At 46.6% G+C, this 18,626-nt stretch overlaps 1 protein-coding gene across 4 annotated transcripts in view; it reads right to left on the minus strand.

The window, feature by feature from the left end:
• Positions 1-18,626, minus strand: part of NF2 (NF2, moesin-ezrin-radixin like (MERLIN) tumor suppressor) — a 142,856-nt gene that overhangs the window by 28,068 nt on the left and 96,162 nt on the right. For 2 of the 4 annotated variants that reach the window (XM_053587470.1, XM_053587471.1), the window contains exons 13-15: positions 18,442-18,547; positions 14,738-14,865; positions 12,014-12,179 (exon numbers count right to left, since the gene is read on the minus strand). In XM_053587470.1, coding sequence (XP_053443445.1) covers positions 12,014-12,179; positions 14,738-14,865; positions 18,442-18,547 — 400 coding nt within the window. Of the gene's footprint in view, positions 1-8,596; positions 9,502-12,009; positions 12,180-14,737; positions 14,866-18,441; positions 18,548-18,626 lie in introns of those variants that run through there. The other 2 variants (XM_053587472.1, XM_053587473.1) reach the window with 2 other exon arrangements.

Below are 18,626 nucleotides of genomic sequence, written 5' to 3' on the forward strand. Positions count from 1 at the left end.
TAGTTAGAACAATCTTCTAGACCACTTCCTGCTGTTGGAACCCTCCCAGTGGCCACCAGGGGTCACCAAAATCCCCTCCTCCTAGCAGGAGGGCACCAGCTCACTCCAGAAAGTAGGGAGGGAAGGCAGACAGTGAGAGGAGGGTCCGTGAGGAGAGACTTGGGGTTCCTTCCTTCAGGTAGGAGCTCAGAGTTGCTCTTTGCTCTTGGGCTACAGATCAGTTCAGGAAGCCCCACTCAGGCACTGCAAAGAGCTCTGCCACCTGCACCCCCGGCCTGGCCACTGCTTCACCGTGGGATAAAGGTGGGATCCTTCACCACCTGCTGCTGCTAGAACAGGTAGGGCCTAGTCTAGAGAGCTCAAAAGCTCACTGACAGTCACATTTACAGTATAGCAACAGGTAGGAGGTATTCGTAAAACATAAGGCAAAGGCTCTGAGGAAACCGCACATAACTAGCCCTTCATAAAATATACCACCCCTGCAGGTCTTCTTTTTAAACTCATGAAAATCAGCCTACAAGTTTCCTGGTTTCCCTGAGGCTCTTTCACACCCTATGGTATATGAGCCCATGTCAGTCTTTGGTCCCTCTTCCTACTCAGCAACTGGCCTGGTTCCCACAGCCCAGCAACACCTCCACTTGCCAGAGCCAGAGGTGCCCTGGAGATAATCTGACCAAAGCCTTCACCTTGTCCTATGTTGCACTCTGAGTTGAGAACAGCAGCCAATCTCATGAGTCCTCCTACCCCAAACTCCAAACGGAAAGGTCTGTGTCCCCTATGGCAACCCAAGAACGGCCTCCCCACCCAAGGTACATGACTGGGGAACAGAATCTCCAGGAGGGAGGGAATTCCTTGAATGCTCACTGCCAGGGTGCATGTCCAGGGTTATGCAGGAAGAGGAAGTCTCTGGATTTCAGTAGGTGGTGAAACAGAAAAGCCTCAGGATGTGAATATATAACCAAGGCCTCGAAGACAATGGCTACCAATTCTCATCCACCTCTTTTGAATCCTTCTGAGGATAAGGGGGCAGAGCTCCGTTGAATGTGGGTGACTATGTCTGCCACACACGGTCCTTCAAAACTCCTAGTGAGGCTCGGCGCCTGTACCTCAGTGGCTAGGGTGCCAGCCACGTACACTGGGACTGGCGGTTCGAACCCAGCTGGGGCCTGCCAAACAACAATTACAACTACAACAAAAAAATACTGGGTGTTGGGTGGTGCCTGTGGCTCAATGGGTAGGGAGCTGGCCCCATATACCGAGGGTGGTGGGTTTGAACCCGGCCCCGGCCAAACTGCAACAAAAAAATAGCCAGACGTTGTGGCGGGCGCCTGTAGTCCCAGCTAATTGGGAGGCTGAGGCAAGAGAATCACCTAAGCCCAGGAGTTGGAGGTTGCTGTGAGTTGTGATGCCACAGCGCTCTACTGAGGGTGACATAGTGGGACTCTGTCTCAAAAAAAGAAAACTCCCAGTGAATCCAGACAAGGACCAATCATGGGATAGTGGCAGCCAGGCCCAGCTCCTTTTGGCAGGCTGTAAACTTTGAGGGCTCTGCTAGGAGTCTCCAGCCCAGAGCACTCTCTCCAGTTCCCTAAAGATGACTAAAAGAACACGAAGCTTCCGTACCAGGCACAGGGCTGACCCGCTGCTCTCTTCCAGCTGTCTCTTCACATCTGATTAGAATCAGCCGTGTGAATAATACAGGAGGAATTAAGTTCTCTCTTGACTGAACCGGCTGTTCAAGTCTGTCACTAATCCAATTCCATTCTGAGGAGATGAAACTTCCTTTTTTTTCTTTGTGGCAGATCTATAAGGCTTTGTTTTTATCTTACAGGGCCTCTGATCCACTTGCTGGGGCTTGCTCCTGCTTCCTGACCAGCGCAGGGACACAACCTGGCAGAGTCCCCTTCTGCCCACTTCTCCTCTCACTGCCAGTTGCTGGTGACAGCCACCAGGCTGTTAAAGGGTAGGAAAGGGAGCTACTTGGCAGAACTAGGTCTCTTTACACTCCCCAAACTGTGCATGGCGTGATAAAAACGGACATATCCACCCAATCTAAACAAGTTCAAATTCAGGAGACACATCTGTCTCCTTAAACAGAGATGGCTGGCTCCTTTCAACCCTAGGAAAGGACCTGGTCCCCAGATGGTCTCCCAAACCCATGCACACAGTATGCAGACTCAACTAGCTCCTGCTCACTGCTGGGGAGGATCTCAGGCAGCTCATCCAGATGCTCATGAGAAATGGCTGGCCGGGTCTGAGACAGCGAGGCTGGAAGGCCCCCATGAGAAGTGCTCCCTTGCCCCTACCCCGCAGCAGAAGGCTGCCAGCCACAAAGCCGCCTCCAGAGGGGCTTGGGAGTGCACCCTGCTGGAAAACCACAGTAAGAGGTGCTCGGCCACTCTCCTTTCAGCTCTCCTCTAAAAGTCCTTTTGGGGGATCGTTTCATAAAGTGATGGGAGGGGAACTAAATGTATTGCGGCACAGAGCCTGCAGCAGCAAGGCTGCTTGATTAAGAATGAATTACACTTTCATCAGCACAGAGAGAAAATTGATTCACATGGCCACATTGTGATAATCTTGTTCCTAAAGCACAGGGGGTAAGAGGACAAAACTGGGAGCCACTACGGCTATCCATGGTGAGAGAAAGGAAGCCCTACAATTAAGCTGGAGAACAAAACTAATCAGAGCACCAGGATTCCTTCAACTAGTCTCTGGGGGCCTTGCCTCAATCTACTCCTCCCGAGGGAGAGAGAGGCAGGCGGGATGGGGCTGTCTAATTCATTTTAAACAAAAAGATCCACAGCATTGAACCCATTTTAGATACTAACCTAATAACTCCAGGCACTCAGTATCTGCTTGTCCATAAAAATGCAGTGGAATTGAAATGCAAGCCCTAAAATCATGTTATACTTCCTCTCCGCTACCACATGTTGAAAATAAAGGAGCAGGGAAGGCTGTAGGTACAGAAGGACAGACAGATTCTCCAGCACTAGGATCCAAAGGGAGAAAGCAGGCTCTGGAGAAGAAGTGACAGCCAAACCCAGGAGCAACAAATTCCAACAGAATCTTTGGTCCAAGCTGTGACAGACATCCCTCCTTCCAAAGTGAAGCTGAAGGGGAGGGCCTGGTGAAGGGGACTGCGGTGCAAAGTGGCCAGATGATGCTTTCCTGTAGTCTTGCTGGTGACAGCTTGCACCCAAATGCCATCTGGGGATGTGCACAAGTAGAGAGCTGTCTCCATACTTATCCCTACACAAAAGTGGAATGAAAGGCCATGTCCATTCCAAAGAACAAATCCAATTTGGTATCAACTGCTTTACTGTTCTAGAAAGAAATCCACCAGGGAAAAATCCCAGGGTGGGGCGGAAGATGGGGGGGAGGGGCGGGGAAGAGGCCTCTTTTGTGTAGTAACCCCCTTAGGGACGTAAAGCAACAGAAATATACCTGTCAGTGAGTCTGCCCGTGTCCTGAGCAGACACCCACAGACCCCTTTGCTACTCTGTTCCTTTACCTGACAAAGGGATTAATCAGCCTGATCCACCTTACTGGGCAAATGGAGGCTAATAGTATACATTGAGCACTCAAAGCCTTAGGAAAAAGGTCCAGATAGATTGATGTCATTTTTAAATCACCAATATCAAAAGAGAAATCACAGCAAAGATCCTAAGAACAGAACCTCAAGCCTGCAGAATGAGTTTGCATCCTGGCTCTTCCCACCCACTGTTGCAGCAACAAATCAGGTGCCAGAGAAGACTACACTGAAACATATCTTCAGTGCCAACGGGCCAAATGGGATGTTTTACTGCATCAAATAAGGCCCAATAATGTCCTCAGGCATTTCCTAAGGGTCGTAAAATATCCTAGGCTGGCAAGGCAAGTTTGTAGGCTCTTCAACACCTCCCAAGGAGCAACTGCTTGACTGGATAAAGTCTCCCGTCCAAAAATAGGATTAGGAAAAGAAGCTGTTAGGATCTATCTGGAGCTACCAGAAACAAAGAAGAAAACCGTAAGCCCTCAACACTTATGAGACACCTGATATTTGTGTGTGTGTGTTTTAGGAACAGCCTTCAGGGATGAGCCCAAGGTGTCACACACAGGAAGAACACTCCTAAGACCAGCCCTGGGCTCCCTGCGCCTTCCATGTACTTCCAGAGGGCTAAGAGGAGGAGTTCAGATTGCCACTGCAATTTCTTCTACATCTGGTGCTGTTACTGCTTCCTATTGCCCCCCACCACACTCCCCAATCCCCATTCCTCTTTCTTACCCTCTTCCCTTCCACCTCAGTCTTTCCCCAGCAACAACAAAAGGAAGGCTCCAGCGCTGGGGAACCAGTGTACTGACTTTTATGTCAGGGTGCAGGACGATCTGTCAGAATGTGCCCACTTTCTAAAGCAAGCAGAGCCACTCTGGGGCTTGCTGGGGTCATAAGGAGGGTTGGATGTATTAACTACATATTAAATATAAACTATTTAGCGGCCATCTCCACAGCTGGCAATGCAGAGTAGAGGTCACTAGGGAGTCTGCGGACGCTTGTATTTAATTGTGGGAGATGCCTTTCACACACATGCGATCTCTCCCTGTGATTTATCACTTCCCCAGGTGTTTTTTAAGTGTTCTACTTCACTTCACCAGCCCCGCATCTCCAAGGGGAGTCTGCACAAATTGAAGATGACATTGGACATTTATGTCTTCCTGATTCAAGAAAGGAGGCCAGAGCTTCAAATAAATGTCAAGGCTCCTCTATTCCTATTCCTCCACCAGTGGAAGCCACAGCTGGACCTTGACGGTTCAAACCATTTACTAATGAAATAAGCTTTCTAAGCTCCTCTACCAATGCCATGATTTCTCATCTGTCAATTTTCTTTGAAATTTTGTGCTCCCTTGGAGACCACAGGCACAAAACATGATGACTTTGTTTGCTGGCACTCAGACCAGCTCAGGATTAGGAGCCTGAAACTGTTCCCTTGACAGGGGACAAAAGCAAGACCCCATATTCCAGCATCACATGTGGATGCATATTCCAGCATCACATTTTCTCCTCGAAAGCTTGGGGGCACAGCTAAGTCACACCAGGCCATATCTCTTGTCATCAGCACTGTGGCTTTGAGGGCTAGAATCTAGCTTAGACCCAAGCCACCTGTGTCCCCCACCCCAGCCTGGCTGCCAGACCCACTCCCCTCACTCAGAAGGCTCAAATGCTGGGATCACATGTCACTCCCTCTGAGAATGAAAGCAGCACAGGGCTTGTCAGATGGCTAGTGCTGTTCTGACTCAGACACAAATGCCAAACCAGTCACACTGATCGACTGGGAAAAATGGAAATGTAAGGAGTTGAGATTAGCAGGCAGAGAAAAACATAACCTTGCAAACCCAAATCAAAATTTAGAAGGAACCAGTGAAGTTAATTCTGGCATTTTAAAAGTTTTCATCTCGAACTGCACACCTGTGGATACAACTAATGACTACGCTTACCACAGTTGTGTGCACGAATGCAGCAGTGTGGCCCATGAGGCCTTCTCTGTCCCTCGCCATAGGCAGATTTGCTTCCTTTTATATTTTTAAGCCCTTACTGAGTTCTTACTGTGCATTAAGTATTTCATGTACATTTCCCCAGTTTATCTTCATAACAATCCTGGGAAGGGATAAGAACTATTTTTACTTACCTTTTACAGATAAGGATATTACGCCTTAAGAGAGAAGAATTCTAGAGAAAGGAACTGGCAGAGAGCAGTAACCTCAGTTAACCAGACTACATAGCCTCTCAGTATTTGCAAGGGAAGGTGGAACGTAGGGGTAAACTTCTTGAATTATCGTGAGTGTTACACAGTCCTCATGGGTACTGCTAAACGCATCCGCCCCTGAGAACTCTCCATGAAGCAGAAGAAACATTGAAAGTGAGGAAGAGGAATAATCCTGGGCTGTAGTAGGTAAGAGACCTATTCTTTCATTGAAGAAATAAATCTGTGATCAAAAACCATTGAAAACAAAACAAAAAATCGATGCAGGCAGGTTTAGATCCAGATTAATGGGCTTTTAAGACACTAGAAACTGTTCAGTTTACTACCAGCCTTTGTATCTCTCATGCCCATTTTAGTAGAGTTCTGCCCTTGACACATAGGTCCCCACACTTCCAAGCCTGAAGCTGTGCTTCTCTTCATGTCAGCCCAGACTGTAGTGGCCATGACCCCAGAGACACCCCAGCTTAGGGAGGTGGCTGGTAGATCCTGGCCACCAGCCACAGGGTCAACCAAAGTCCAGAAAAATTAAACTTTATGTGCAGCAAAAACTACCATTATTTAATCTAGTGACGGGAACCCTGTTGCTTCAAAAGCTAAGTCTAGGATGAGAGCGATGGCTCATAGCTGTAATCCTAGCACTCTGGGAGGCTGAGGTGGGAGGCCTGCTTGAGGCCAAGAGTTTAAGATTAGAGGCCCGTAGCACAGTGGTTATGGCGCCGGCCACATACACCAAGGCTGGCGGGTTCAAACCCAACCCAGGCCAGCTAAACATCAATGATAACTGCAACAACAACAAAAAAATAGCCGCTGGCTCGGCACCCGTAGCATAGTGGTTATAGCGCCAGCCACAAACACCAAAGGTGGCAGGTTCGAACCTGGCCCGGGCCAGTAACCAACAATGACAACTGCAATAAAAACAACAACAACAAAAATAGCTGGGCATTGTGGTGGGTCCCTGTAGTCCCAGCTACTTGGGAGGCTAAGGCAAGAAAATCGCTTAAGCCCAAGTGTTTGAGGTTGCTGTAAGCAGTGATGCCATGGCACATTATTGAGGGCAACATAGTGAGACTTTGTCTCGAAAAAAAAAAATAACCAGGCATTGTGGCAGGTGCCTATAGTCCCAGCTACTTAGGTGACTGAGGCAAGAGTATTGCTTAAGTCCAAGAGATTGAGGTTACTGTGAGCTGTGATAAAACAGCACTCTACCTAGAACGGCATAGTGAGACTGTGTCTCAAAAAACAAACAAATAAAGATTGTCCTGAGCAACATGGAGAGACCCCTGTCTCTACAAAAAGTAGAAAAATGAGCCAAGCATGGTGGCATGTGCTCATAGCCCCAGCTACTTGGGAGGCTGAGGCAGGAGGATCACTTGAGCCCAAGAGTTGGAGGCTGCAGTGAGCTATGACACCCCCACAGCACTCTAGCCTGGGCAACAAAGCAAGACCTTGTCTCACAAACAAAAAACAAAAAAAAAGCCAATTCTATGCTTTTATTAACCTTTGATTAATCAAAATTCTTGATTAACTAGAGCCTGTGGAGGCTGACAATCTTCTTTGAAAAGAGAAGAATGGGGCAGGTACAGTGCCTCATGCCTGTAATCCTAGCACTTTGGGAGACCAAGGCAGGAGAATCGCTTGAGGCCAGGAGTTTGAGGTTGCTGTGAGCTATGATGATACCACTGCACTATAGTCTGGACAATAGAGAAAGACTGTCTCAAAAAAAGAAAAAAATTCAAAAAATAAACGAATGAATAAATGCATCCATATATGTCCTAGGAGCAGTGCGAATTAAACTAAAAATGAAACTTTTGTCTACAACAGCAGCTTAGTGAGAACTGATGGTCAAAATCAGGAACATGAAGAATTTAAATATTCTGCATCATTATAAAAAGAAGAAAGATGAAATCATATTCAGGATGAACAGCACAGTCACATGTAGGGCATATCTAACAGCATCAACTGAAACTAAGCAGGATTTTCTGTTTTCCCCTGTGGTAACTGCAAAGTTCAGTAAACCAAAGGACAGGTTCTGTGGGGTCACTACTCTAGCAGATGATTTACCTGGCCTGCCCATGCCCATGTGGCCATAACTGTCCTGCTCAGAGCACATGCTGCTTGGTATAAGGGTACAAATGCCCTTGTGGAGTAAGAAGGCTGAAGAAATAAAAGCCTGCCAATAAAAGTGTCACACACTTGGGCAGCACCTGTGCCTCAGTGGGTAGGACACCAGCCCCATATACCGAAGGTGGTGGGCTCGAATCCAGCCCCAGCCATACTGCAACAAAAACTAGCCGGGCGTTGTGGCGGGCTTCTGTAGTCCCAGCTACTTGGGAGGCTGAGGCAAAGGAATCGCCTAAGCCCAGGAGTTGGAGGTTGCTGTAAACTATAATGCCATGGTATTCTCCCAAGGGCAATAAAGTGAGACTCTGTCTCTAAAAAAAAAAAAGAAGAAGAAAAAAAAAAACAGTGTCACACACAAATCAGGGTTCATGCCATGGATTCTTGGAACCACTGACAGTACAAATCCATCTTTTTTCTTTTTTTTTTTTTTGCACTTTTTGGCTGGGGCTGGGTTTGAACCCTCCACCTGCAGTATATAGAGCTGGCGCCCTACTCCTTTGAGCCACAGGCACCGCCCCAAATCTATCTTATAATAAAATCTGGGACTTCAATAACTTCTCTTGCTCAGATAATGACCACAAATAGGATCTATCTTATGCCAGATCTCCTTTTGATAGGAAGCTTCCAATGGACTTACTCTACTCCAGAAGCCAAAACTGTAGTGAGGACTCCAAAAGGCACATCCTGCACTACTTTCAGACAGAACTAGGCTCATCAGCATGGATTAGGTGAGGAGCAGAGGAGGATGACATTCTATTATGGGGCAAAATAAATTCTCTGTACCGCCTAGATATGCTAGAAGAATAATGACAGTTACAGAAGAAAAGCAGCAATCATTCAATTAATTCATTCAACCACCACTGACCGCTTATCTCCTAGGTGCCCGTGACTACCCTGCTCGATGTGAGTTCACTACGACCACAGCTCTACTCCAGACTGTGAAGAAGCTGAAGCAGAGACAGCTGGGCACTGATGGATCAGACAGTCCACTCTGATTGACTTACATACCAGAACTCTATGCTTTTTAAGTGCTTTACTTGAAAAGAAAAGGGATATGTACAGAAAGGGGAAGCTCTAAAGGAAAATGAGCCAGCAGGAGCAACCTCTTTATTCCATGATCGGGAACTACCAGGTGTAACCATGGGTCTTTAGAGGTTATTACCACATGAAAGGTCTTGATTTTGAATTTAAGACATCAGTCTTAAAATCACCCAGATTTACCGCATTTCCATGCTAGGGTTATTTATCTAAGAAATACGCCACCAACACAAAGAACTTTTAGATACATCTGACCAGACAAGAAGCCATGACCTTCCCTGGACCAACAATGACACAAAATGGGAAGGATGATCAGTTCTACAGCCCCACGACATGCTCTTCAGTACAAGGCAGCCTTCTGGGGCCCGGAGGAGGGTCTGGCTCCACTGGACAATGCCTACTCTCAGACTCAAAGCATGCTTCGGCCAGTACTCAGGTACCAACTGCCCTCAGCAGAGCTCAGTGTGGTCCAAGGACAGAGACAGGCAAGCTCATGCATGGGTTAGTATCACAGAGGGCAGTACCATCACCACATACAGAGTACCTGGGAATAACCTACTTTGAGGGCTCAAATGCAGATAGGTCTTCTGCCTTGGGCTTGAGGCTAAACCAGCAAAATAAAATGAAGAAAAACAGAAACATACCCTGTGATATCAACAATGACACATATGCCATTTGCAAAATGCTCAGATCTGAAATCTGGAAAACAGGTGACCTTGTCTTTAATGGGTTAGAATTGGGTCTCTCCAGCTTTTAGCACTCCAGGTCCCTGTGTCCAGGACTCAGGTTATTGCAGCAGCAGTAGTAAACATGAGATTGTTCCTAGTGCCCGGATGATAAGGGGAGTGTGTGGCGTGGGGTGGGGTGTCTGAGGCAGATCATTCAAGGGCTCACCAGCTCAATGAGCTAGGAATTTGATACCAGCCTGGCAATATAGTGAGATCCCATCTCTAGAAAAATTTTTTTTAATTATGTGGGTCTGGTGGCACACGGTCTATAGTCCCAGCTACTTAGGAGGCTGAGGTAGGAGGATTCCTTGAGCCCAGAGTTCAAAGTTGCAGTGATCTATGATCATACAACTGCACTCTAGCCAGAGCACCAGAGTGAGACCCTATCTCTAAAAATTAAAAAAAAAAAAAGTTTTTAAATTGTTTTCAAAAGGAAATCCAGTAAATTACAGAAGCCAGAGGAAAGAAGAATGTGGAAATGCCTTTTCTTCTAGATTATACTACTGAAAGAAATTCTCTATCCAGCGCCAGTTGTAACTGGAGTCAAAACATAAAAGTTGGGGCTCCCTACAATACCCCTCAATGATGGCAGACAGACACAGAACCTTGTAGTTTGTAAATACAGCTTAATCACTGAAAACACAGATAGTCTTTCAACTGGGCAACTGCTTTAAAGACTAGTGTAAAGAGTAAAAAATTAACCATATCAGCCATTTCTTTTTTTTTTTTCTTTTTTTTTTTTTTTTTTGGCCAGGGCTGAGTTTGAACCCGCCACCTCCGGCATATGGGACCGGCGCCCTACTCCTTGAGCCACAGGCGCCGCCCGAACAGAGTTATCTTAATAACACTATTTTATAGATATCAACATGATCCTGGGCTGGACTATTAGTTAAGAGCAGAGTTTCAACTAGTAAGAAAGGACCTTCCTGTTTGGTCCAAATAAGAGAAGTATGTTCTTGGAATGATAATTATATGGAAAATAGCTTCTACATCTCTATGAGACCATGTGCAGTGGCTCATGTGTATAATCCCAACACTTTGGGAGGCTGAGGTGAAAGGAATTGCTTGAGGCTAGGCGTTTGAGACTAGCCTGGGCAACACAGCAAGACTGTCTCTATGGTGGCACATGGTGGTATGTGCCTATAATCCAAGCTACTCAGGAGGCTGAGGCAGAAGGATTACTTGACCCCAGGAGTTCAAGGCTTCAGAGAGCTATGATTGTACTACTGCACTCCAGCCTGATTGACAGAGTGAGACTCTGTCTCTTAAAAAACAAAAGGAAGGGTGGTACCTGTGGCTCAGTGAGTAGGGCGCAGGGAGTGGCGGGTTCAAACCCAGCCCTGGCCAAACTGCAACAAAAAATAGCTGGGTGTTGTGGCGGACGCCTGTAGTCCCAGCTGCTCGGGAGGCTGAGGCAAGAGAATCGCGTAAGCCCAAGAATTAGAGGTTGCTGTGAGCCGTGTGACGCCACGGCACTCTACCGAGGGCGGTACAGTGAGACTCTGTCTCTACAAAAAAAAAAAAAAAAAGGAAATCTTGGTGGTGTCTCTAGCTAAGTGGGTAGGGCACCAGCCACATATACTGAGGCTGGCAGGTTCAAACCCGGCCCAGGCCAGCTAAAACAACAATGACAACTGCAATAAGAAAAAATAGCCAGGCAGTTATGGCTGGCGCCTGTAATCCCAGCTACTTGGGAGGCCGAGGCAAGAGAATTGCTTAACCCAAGAGTTTAAGGTTGCTGTGAGCTGTGATGCCACAGCACTCTATCCAGGGTGACAGCTTGAGACTTGGTCTCAAAAAAAAAAACAAAAAAAAACTCTATAATGTTGAAAGCTCAAAATACCAGTGGAGAGAGGTATGAAACTATTTGCAACATAATGAAGTCTCATCTTTTAAAACACTGAGGTTGTCCCAGACACCTCCTAAGTATAAAAAAGTTAAAAATTCAGCATTTGGTTTCTAAATCAAGAACAGAATTTTATAGTCCTTGCCACTTAAAGACACACAAAGACTAAAGGGGAAAAGTCCGTTCTCAACAGACTCCATTTCATTTTGCTTTCTCATTAAGTAAGGGAGCTCCCTGGGCATAATGCCCCTTGGCTTAAAGACAGCACCACTTTACTGCTAAATGATGGATCAAAACCCATACTGTAACAGGGACTCATTACATCAGAGCTTTTAACACAAGCTCCACTTCCATCAGGCCAATGGGTTCATAGTCCTTGGCAGATTACATTCCCTTTCTGGCATGAGTCAAAAAATTTCCTCAACTAAGTACATATAAAAAATAACAAGTCTAATGACTTGGCTACTGAGGAACCAGATGCCAACCTCACATTTCATTAATGATTGTCCTGATCAGCAAAATGCAAGGAAGACTCTGCGTACCTTTTTAATGGTATTGTGCTTGCTGCTGCCACCGCCCCTGTCAGCGTTCTCATTGTGCAGAATATCCAGAGCTGTCTCCCTCTCTTTCAGTTTCAAGGCCTCAATCTCTGTCTTGAGTTCATTGAGCTGCTCTTGCAGATGCTTGCTCTTCTCCATATACTCCACTCTGGAATAGCACATAGCACATATCAGGACCTGGGCAACAGAGAGACATGGCTGAGATGTCCCACGACTCACAAGCTGCTCAGTGTGGGATCCCAGTACGGAGGCCTGGGGTTCACATCTCCACTTGGCCACTAATGAGTGGTGGGAGCTTGAGTTGGTCATTTAACTGCTATGAATCTATTTCCTCATCAGTAAAATTGGGATAATGATCACAAGGCTGTGGTCAGGATTAAATAGGAGAAAGTGTAGGAAGGCCCTCTCACATACAGTGTTCTACAAATACCAGTTGTTGTTTTGGTTTTTTTTTTTGGCAGTTTTTCACCGGGGCTGGGTTTGAACCCGCCACCTCCAGCATATTTGGCCGGCGCCCTACTCCTTTGAGCCACAGGTGCCGCCCCAAATACCAGTTGTTTTAAACAGCTTTTTAGCTCTGTACAAAAAAACAACACATGAAATAAGTTTTCTGGCACTCAAAACAATCTCCTCATCTTGACCCTTCTTGCAGCAGTAATTCAAGTGACTGCTTTTTTTTTTTTTTAAGTGCTGCTTTTCAGAATCATTAAGTGGCCTCATTTGCTAGGCCACATCCACACCTCTCACTGTTCCAAGACTTCATCTCCTAAAGATGAAAGAAGCTCACTCAGCCAATACAGGAAGAAAAAGATCTCCCACCCTCGCCTGCCAGTAAATACACTGAGCAACATTATCTATAATGCCAAAAATCTGGAAACTGCCCACAAAGTGTCTAACTATAAGGGCATGGCCAGGAAAACCATGCAATACAAATAGCAAGGGAACATTCCATAGGGACTGTGATGGCTAGTATATGGACTAGCAACACGTGCAAAGGTAATAAGTGTTATGGTCTGGTTGTTTGTGTCTCTCCAAAATGCATATGTTAAAACCTAATCACCAGTGTGAATGTGTTAGGAGGTAGGGCCATGATGGTGGAGCCCTCATAAATGGATTTAGTGCCTTTATAAAAGAGACCCCAGAGAGACCCAACTCCTGACTTCCACCATGGGAGCACACAGAGAGAAGGTGCTGTCATGAACAGGGAAGAGAGTCCTCACCAAACTGAGTCTACTAACACCTTTATCTTGGACTTCCTATCCTACACACAGTTTGTGAGAAATACATTTTTGTTGTTTATAAGCTACATGGCCTCTGGTATTTTGTCATAACACCTGGAATGGACTAAGACTAACAAAATGCCAACTATAAAAAAGCAGGACACAGGGTGGTGCCTGTGGCTTAGTGGGTAAGGCGCTGGCACCATATACCATGGGTAGCAGGTTCAAACCCGGCCCCAGTCAAACTGCAACAAAAAATAGCTGGGTGTTGTGGTGGGTGCCTATAGTCCCAGCTACTTGGGAAGCTGAGGGAAGAAAATTGCTTAAGCCCAAGAGCTGGAGGTTGCTGTGAGCTGTGACGTCACGGCACTTTACCGAGGGTGACATAGTGAGACTCTGTCTCAAAAAAAAAAAAAGCAGGACACAGAACAGGATGGAGCCTCACTCTGCTCCTGCCCACATAAGAACATGTCTGCACAATGGTGAAAGGAACTAAGACAGCAGATAGAGGCTCTGGTTCATTGGCTACTTAGCTATACCCTCAGTGTGACAGCTCAAAGGGAAACACAGCCTGGCTTGTGGTTACCCATGCTGGACTCCGCAGAGACACTTTTCCCAGAGGGTTTCTTGACGATGTCACATGGGGGTACAATGACACATGGTCACAGCACATATGTAGAGTTAAATGGGTGAGGGGTTTCAACCCCTGGTCTACTCTTCAGCTGTGTGATGCAGGATGAGTTTATTATACTCCCTAACTCTGGGTTCTTACTTATAAAATGGGAACCCAAGAACCTACCTCTGACATCAGTTTGATATTTCTTAGTAGGTTTAAATGAGACAAAAGCTAAAACACTCTGACACATGAGCACTCAAATGGTGGGCTACTGTGACTGTTCTCTGGCAAGCTGTGGCACAGTTAACCAGTTTACCTCTGGCTCTGGGAACTAGGAGTTCCTTGTTTAGACCCCCTCTGCTAGAAGATTTCCCATCTCTGATCTGCTTCAACCAACCATAAAACAAAGGTGTAGGGCAGCTCAGCAGAAGCTGCTGTGGTCAGGCCATGCCGAGACTCAGCTCTGTGGTTGTCTTTCCTTGGCCATGAACCTGAGTTCCTTCTCTCTCACCTTTATTCTAGATATGGGGACCACCACCAGCCCTTGGAAGACATGACAAGGAAACAATTGCAGCCCGGCACAACAGCAGGAGGACTGACACTGAGACCCCTGACAACCCAGTCTAGAGGTGAGGTCTGGAGCTACTATAAACTCTAGGTCACCAATCAAGTATAGTTTCTATGCTGGAAGATTGGAACATTGAAGTGTTGTCCCTAATTTCTGACTACAAAACTCCTCCTTCAGGGTATGTGGACAGAGTAAACCTTTGCAAGAGCTAGTGGCAGGCTGCTGTGTGACCCTCCACTTCCTCAGGCCAGACCACTCACTAGTTTATGGATGCCCAGAGCAGGGTACAGGGGAATACATACTTTTCTTTCTCTATCTCCATGGAAAGCCGCTTCATGTCTGTATCCTTGAAGTCAAACGACAGGCTGTCACCAATGAGGTTGAAGCTTGGTATGTCAGGAGGCAATGGGGCTGGAACTGGGTTCATGGGCTATTAATGAGAAGTCTCAGATTAGAAGGTTCGGGATGAACGAGCAAGAGGGGCACTGCTGTGTTAACAACTGGCCTTCCTGCAGGCACAGAACCGACGGGTACGACATGGACTCTGCCTTCCAGCATGATGACCAATGACCTCCCGTCCCTCTTCAGTCTCTCCACACTTGCCATTGCCAGGTGAACTGTCCCAAAGGCCCAAATCTAGGATCTAGACAAACCACTTCTCTCCTGTCAATCTTTGATCATTCTTCATGCTCAGCTGAATCAAATATAAACCCCCACTCACTTTCATTTTAGGGAACTCCCTGGCCCTATGCTAGGAGCTGGGTATGCAGAGAAAAAGACCAGGGTCCTGGTTTTGATCAGCTGACAGTCGTGTTCAGGAAACAGATGTGTTCACAGATCATAACAGTTAAGGTAAACACTGTAGCCAGGGAGCAAACAGAGGCAGAAGGGGCTGAAGAAGGTAGGCTAAAGAGACGGGGCTTCCACTGCTACCTGAGAACATGCCAGAAGGCTTGCCCTGTGAGGCATGGCGGGGGCTGTGGCAGAATGTTGGGTGTCTGTAGGGGCTGCGGGGAGCTGGTTAGGAGACTGGCACAAACACAAAGGGCCCCTAGCCTGTATGCTGAGGGGCCTGGACTTGGCGGGTGGAGCCAGATTAGAGTCTGAAGCAGGAGTGAAGTAATTAGGGCAGTTTTTAAGACTTTCATCCCAGAACAAAGGGTCACCTAAAAGATGGCCCAATCTACTTTCCCAGCTCCTCCCACAGTTGCCCTACTAAATCGCAGACAGTGTTGATCATTACCCTTTGGACCACGTTGCCTTCCCCTCTTGTCCCCTTGCCTATACCATTCCTTCTCCCTATATTCCAGCCCTCTTTCAGGGACCTTCTCAAATACCGCGATCCCTCACCAAATCCTTCTAGATCCCTCTCAACCAGATGGCAACTCTTTTTGCTGGTCTCCCTTAACATTGTGTTCGCTGTTCCACGCTGGTTCTTCTGTAATTTTACCCTGTAAAAGGCTCCTTTTTGGCAGTGTCTTCTTTTTAGTTTGCAAGTTTCCTGAGGGCAGAATTTACCTCTTTTTTTATCCTTGGATCCTTAACTGAGTCTAAGACAGTGACCGAGAAAAAGTAGAGATTCAGAATATTCATTTGAGATAATCACAAGCCCTGGGGCAGACTATCTGCAAAGGCCTTAAAAGTGGTGCTAAGAGGAAGCTTCTAGGGTATTAGGAATGTTCTGTTATCTACCTGGGTGCTGGGTGCATAGATGTGTTCACTTTGTGAAAATTCATCAAGTTGTTCAGCTGTAATTTGGATATTCATCTGTAAGTCTGTTATACTTTATCGAAATGTCCAGAAACAATGTACAAGGTAACTGCTGTACCACAGCAGCATAAACTGGTACAACCTCTTTGGAAAGTATCATAATTGAAAGTTTGATCCCATAGTTCTAACATAAGAATTTATTCTACCAATCGATGCACGTGCATGTGTAAAGATTTGTGTTCAGGGATGTTCAGTATATTTTTGTTCAAAATTGCAAAAGAAAATAGACTAAACACCCATCCATAAGGGGCCAGGATAGATGAATTACAAACCCTCCATATTAACAAAACATGATTAAAAAGCTTATATGGATGATCTCCAGGATTTATTTCTAAGAGGAATGAGCAAAGTTAGAACAGCATATACAGTTTGCTCCAATGTATATTTTAAAAACATACACACATCTCAGGTGTTCAGCCCATCTGAGCCCTCAGACAAATCCAGTCCTAGCCTCCATCTGACTGCAACCACCTGAGCGATCCTGAGCCCGGACATCTAGCCCAATCAACCCACAAGCCATCAGAGGTAATAATAGATGGTTTTGAGCCACATAGTTGGCTTGAGGTGGTTTGTTACATTTTTTTTTTTTTTTTTTTGTAGACACAGAGTCTCACTTTATGGCCCTTGGTAGAGTGCCATGGCATCATACAGCTCACAGCAACCTCCAACTCCTGGGCTTAAGCGATTCTCCTGCCTCAGCCTCCCGAGTAGCTGGGACTACAGGCGCCCGCCACAACGCCCAGCTATTTTTTTTTTTTTTTGGTTGCAGTTTAGCCGGGGCAGGGTTTGAACCCGCCACCCTCGGTATATGAGGCCGGCGCCTTACCGACTGAGCCACAGGCGCCGCCGGTTTGTTACATATTAATAGATAATCAGAACACATGGCAACAGCACACTGCATTTCCCTGGGAGACTTACACCCCTCATGCCCTGTGTGCATCTATGTGTGTGAATTGCTATGTTCATGAATGTGCAGTGTGTGTCTGAGCCATGTGTGTCTGAGCCATGTGTGCATCTGTGCCCTAGGCCAGAATACCCTCTGGTTTCTTCTCTACCTGGCTAGTTCCTGCTCCTACTTCAAGAGTCAGGGCAAAAAAGAAACAAAAAAAAAAAAACAAAGAAAAAAACAAAAAAAGAGTCAGGGCAAGCACCATCCTGAGCCTCTCCTGCCCTTCCACCCTGGGCTATATCCTTCTTTTCTCGGCACCTGTACAACCTCCATACACCTGTCTGGATAGAGACTTCCCACTGCATGGCATTATGTGGACAAAGAACAGGTGTGCAAGAGTTTGATGAGCTAAATGCACAGAAAAAAAAGGGAAAAGGCTTCTATTCATTTTGTGACCCCATTTAATGGAAGTCTGTCTCCCTGTCCCAAAACTGAGATTGGCAACTGATTCTTTTTTTTTTTTTTTTTTTTGAGACAGAGCCTCAAGCTGTTGCCCTGGGTACAGTGTTGTGGCATCACAGCTCACAGCAACCTCCAACTCCTGGGCTTAGGGATTCTCTTGCCTCAGCCTCCCAAGTAGCTGGGGCTACAGGTGCCTGCCACAACACCTGGCTATTTTTTCTTTGGTTGTAGTTGTCATTGTTGTTTAGCAAGCCTGGGCTGGATTCGAACCTGCCAGCTCTGGTATATGTGGCTGGTGCCTTAGCCACTTGAGCTACAGGTACCAAGCCTGGCAACTGATTCTTGCACAGCAGTAATTCACTCTGAGGGATACAGCCAGTCCCTTCCCGCACTATAATTATAAGATACGGTGTAGACTGATACTTGAAGATTATACTCAGCTCAGCACTAAGAGACAAGAGAGCAAACTCTCCTAAGGATAATTTGGGACTATATTACTTAAAATAAGAAAAGAATGGGCGTTGCCTGTGGCTCAAGGAGTGGGGCACCGGTCCCATATGCCAGAGGTGGTGGGTTCAAACCCAGCCCTGGCCAAAAACCAAAAAAAAAAAAAAAAAAAAAAAAAAAAAAATAAGAAAAGTATTTCCAAGTTGGGAAAGGCCCTTCTGCCTATTTCTGAACCAGAGAGGTAACTAATTCAAAGCCCAATGACAGGCCAGGGTATCCTCCCTAGGCCCTGACTGCAGGCTCTCTACACCACTCTCCTGCTTTGCATTTGCTTGAATGGTCATCCTGGGGGCACCACCAGATGAAGAGTCAGGAGGGAAGAGAAGAGAGCATGAGGTCTAAGGCAGCCAAAGGCTGGTGGCACCAACCCAGGCTTACCGGGTACGTGGGCTTAGTGGCAATTTCCAGGAGCTTTTGCTTGGCTCTCCGTTCAGCCTCACGGGCTTCCTGCAGATCCTGCTTCAGCTGATCTGCCTCCTTGGCTCTGCAAGGAATGGAGGAGACATCAGCTCCACAGAAGAGGCCAAATGAAGGGCACAGACCCCAACCCACCACTAGAGAGA

Source organism: Nycticebus coucang, chromosome 4, assembly GCF_027406575.1.
Source record: "Nycticebus coucang isolate mNycCou1 chromosome 4, mNycCou1.pri, whole genome shotgun sequence".
Lineage (NCBI taxonomy): Eukaryota > Metazoa > Chordata > Mammalia > Primates > Lorisidae > Nycticebus > Nycticebus coucang.